At 39.9% G+C, this 3,220-nt stretch overlaps 1 protein-coding gene across 1 annotated transcript; it reads right to left on the reverse strand.

The window, feature by feature from the left end:
- Positions 1–1,859: 1,859 nt before the first annotated feature.
- Positions 1,860–2,336, reverse strand: LOC131010764 (uncharacterized). Its single transcript, XM_057938433.1, has one exon. It carries the CDS (start codon positions 2,334–2,336, stop codon positions 1,860–1,862), a length of 477 nt encoding a protein of 158 aa, XP_057794416.1.
- Between the last annotated feature and the right edge of the window lie 884 nt (positions 2,337–3,220).

The following is a 3,220-nucleotide window of genomic DNA, read 5'->3' on the forward strand; positions in this document are numbered from 1 at the left end:
TGCTTTCTGCATTTAAAGCGGCACCTGAAGTGGAGACTACATCTGACTGCCTCCGGATCTCCTCGGTTAAGATCATGCTCACGACATCATCGAACTTCATTTTGGACTTACCGGCAGAGCTGCTAATGGCCGTGACTGTGCCATTCCAGCTCTCAGGTAACTGCCCAAGAATTAACAAAGCCCGGACCTCATCATCGAATTTGATGTCCACCGTGGTAAGTTGGTCCGTCACTTCGTTGAACTCGTTCAAATGTTCTCCAAATCTTCCGCTCTCCGTCATTTTCATATTGAACAATTTCTTGATCAAATGAACTTTATTTGCTGCAGACGGCTGCTCGTACATGCTGGATAAAGCTTTCATGAGAGACGCTGTTGTCTTCTCATGCTTTATGTTGAAGGCGACTGACTTTGACAAGGTCAGTCTGATTGCGCCGAGTGCTTTTCGATCAAGCACCTCCCACTCGTCGTCCTTCATATCCACTGGCTTTTCCTTCAAGGGCTTATACAGGTCCTTCTGGTACAAGTAATCCTCCATTTGCATTTTCCAAAATCCAAAATTCACACCATTGAATTTCTCTATTTTGGAAATTTTATCGTCTGTCGACATTGCTCCCACTCGATCAAAAAACACGATAATTTTCTCAAAAAATTCGTTTCTGATGTGGAGGTTCAGTTTACACTGCAACCACAGAGCATACTAAGAATTTTAAAAGAATAATTACCGTTGCGCACGAAACACTGTTCGCAAAAATTTACTATTCACGAATTCACTATTCACGTGAATAGTACCAGCGCAAGAAAAAAAAATTTCGCCACCAACGTGGCTCTGATACCAGTTGTTAGGAAATTAGACGCAACTAATTCCGCCCGGGATCAAGTGTGACTCAATATTGTGGATATCGACCGATATGAAACGAGAAGAAAAAAAAAATTACACCGATATTTTTAACGTGGTTCGGCCAAACTGCCTACGTCCACGGACCCACACCAATATATTAGAGAATCTCAAAAGGAGGAGTACAACAAAAATACCACACTGTATTTTGTATATGCCTACGCAGAGGCTATCTCTCAACTCACTTTTATCACTCGTGTATAACTTCCACACTGAAGTTTTCTCTCACAAGATTTTTCTCTCTCTATTTCTCTCTCTATCTTTCTTAGCTGAAAGCTTTGTTTGATAGTTGTTTGGTGTGTTGTGTTGCTGCTGCGAGGAAGGATTTTATAGGGGATGAGAGGTGGTAGGTGGCAGATGGTGGTAGGTGGCAAAGAGTGGGAGGTGGTAGGTGGCTTACCTACTTCCATTTTTTACTAACATAGATGTAGGCAAGGATTATCATATGTAAATTTTGATTTTGAACTCACTGTTAATTATATATGATTAGATTTGATTTATTATATGTATTTTTATTTTTATTTTCATGATAAATGTGAGTATTAAAATATCAAATTTAATTGTGAAACATAAAAATTTGGGACATAGACTCCTAGTTAATATGCTGTTTTATCTTTGAACAATATTATTATGTGCATGTTGAATGTATGTCATCAAATAAACGAGACATTTATAGACGATACGAAATAAGAGACACGATGCGATCTAAAATAGGGAACATTTCATGTCCTAAGAGGCTAAGACACACTATATTGCAACATGGCACGAGACGAGACACGCAACATTACATACTCCTATTAAATACTTAAAAACATTACATCCATATATAGTATTAAAACAACAAACCCTTTCCTTCAACACACCACACGTGCAATGCAACTCAATAAATTATTATTAAAAAAAAAAAAAAAACATGCATGCAAGAAACTCTGCAGACGCTCATATCTTCCCCAACGCCGGCGGGTCAGAACTTGACCAACCTGGAGGCGCAGCCGAAGCTGACCTCACAGCTGTCGTCGACGACCACCTTGTACTCGTGGACCGGCCTCGTCATAAACGGCGGCAGATGCACCAGCAGATCACACACACACACGGTGTCCACCTCCTTCAGCCACCGGCAGCACTCCTCCTCCGCCGCCGTCTCCACGTACCCTTCCCTCCGCGCCGCGTGGTGGTGGTGGTGGCCGCCTTCGCCGGCGGGAGGCGACGGCGGGGACGGTGGGGACGGTGGAGGGACTCGTGCATACGGCAGACGTCCGCACGCGCGGTTCACCAATGCGAGCTGGGATACGCAGAGTGGCCTTGGAGAATCCGGCAGCGGTAGCGGCAGTGGCAGCGGATGCGGCGGCGGCAGGTGGGGGAGCCATTGGGCTTGTGGGGTGGTGGGGTAGAGCCAGAGGGTGAGGATCAGAATGGCGGCTGCTTCTAATTTGAGGGCCATTTTTTTTGCAAGTGTTTGTTGAAATAATTGGTGTTATCTTTGTGTGTATTTATAGGGAGATGTGGTGATTGAATGTTGGTTCACAAGGATCTCATGGTTCTTGAATCATGATTAATTATATTAAAGATCAAGAAAATATGGTTCTTGGTTATAGTTAAAGATCAAGAAAATGAGGGTTGAATGAGGATTTTAATATATTTTTAGTGATGATCATTTTAATTAGGGTACGTTTATGAAATTACTTTTGAGATGTGAGTTTCTTTTACTTGTTATAAGTAGTCAGTTTGGTATGGAGAATCAATGCATCGACGCATTTGAATTGAAATTAAATCCGCGAAAACAGTTTAATTAATTAAATTACTTTTATAAGTTAATGTTATTATGAAAACTAGATCATTTTAATATTGATTTCGATGCATTTGAGATCTTAGCATAATTTGATATTTAATTTCATGCAAACTATGATTTCATAGTCCACAACTTATCCAATCAAACAAAAAAGGAAGAAAAAAAAAAAACATGCTCCCTCCGTCCCAACGAAGATGCTACATATTCCTTTTTGGATCGTCCCAACGAAAATGCTATATTTCTAAATATGGAAAAAAATAAGGGATTTTAATTACATAATTATAATTAATTAATCACTCCCTTATTACTTTTTCTCTCATACTTTATTAAGTACTTTATTAGCTTCTCTCTCCTATTTTATCACTTTTATATTACACACTTAAAAACACAAATCTACAACTTCTTAAATTTCGTGTCGAAAAAAAAATGTATCATCTTAGCTAGGATGGAGGGAGTAGTACAATTAAATCTTAAAGTAACAAGAAATTTGAGTTAGCTAGGATTGTATCCCTATCTATGCTGATCCAATTTTGACG

This window comes from Salvia miltiorrhiza, chromosome 1 (assembly GCF_028751815.1).
Source record: "Salvia miltiorrhiza cultivar Shanhuang (shh) chromosome 1, IMPLAD_Smil_shh, whole genome shotgun sequence".
In the NCBI taxonomy this organism is placed as follows: Eukaryota; Viridiplantae; Streptophyta; class Magnoliopsida; order Lamiales; family Lamiaceae; genus Salvia; species Salvia miltiorrhiza.

Coding starts and splice junctions, on each gene's coding strand:
- LOC131010764 (XM_057938433.1), bottom strand. CDS start 2,336: ATGGCCCTCAAATTAGAAGCAGCCGCCATTCTGATCCTCACCCTCTGG.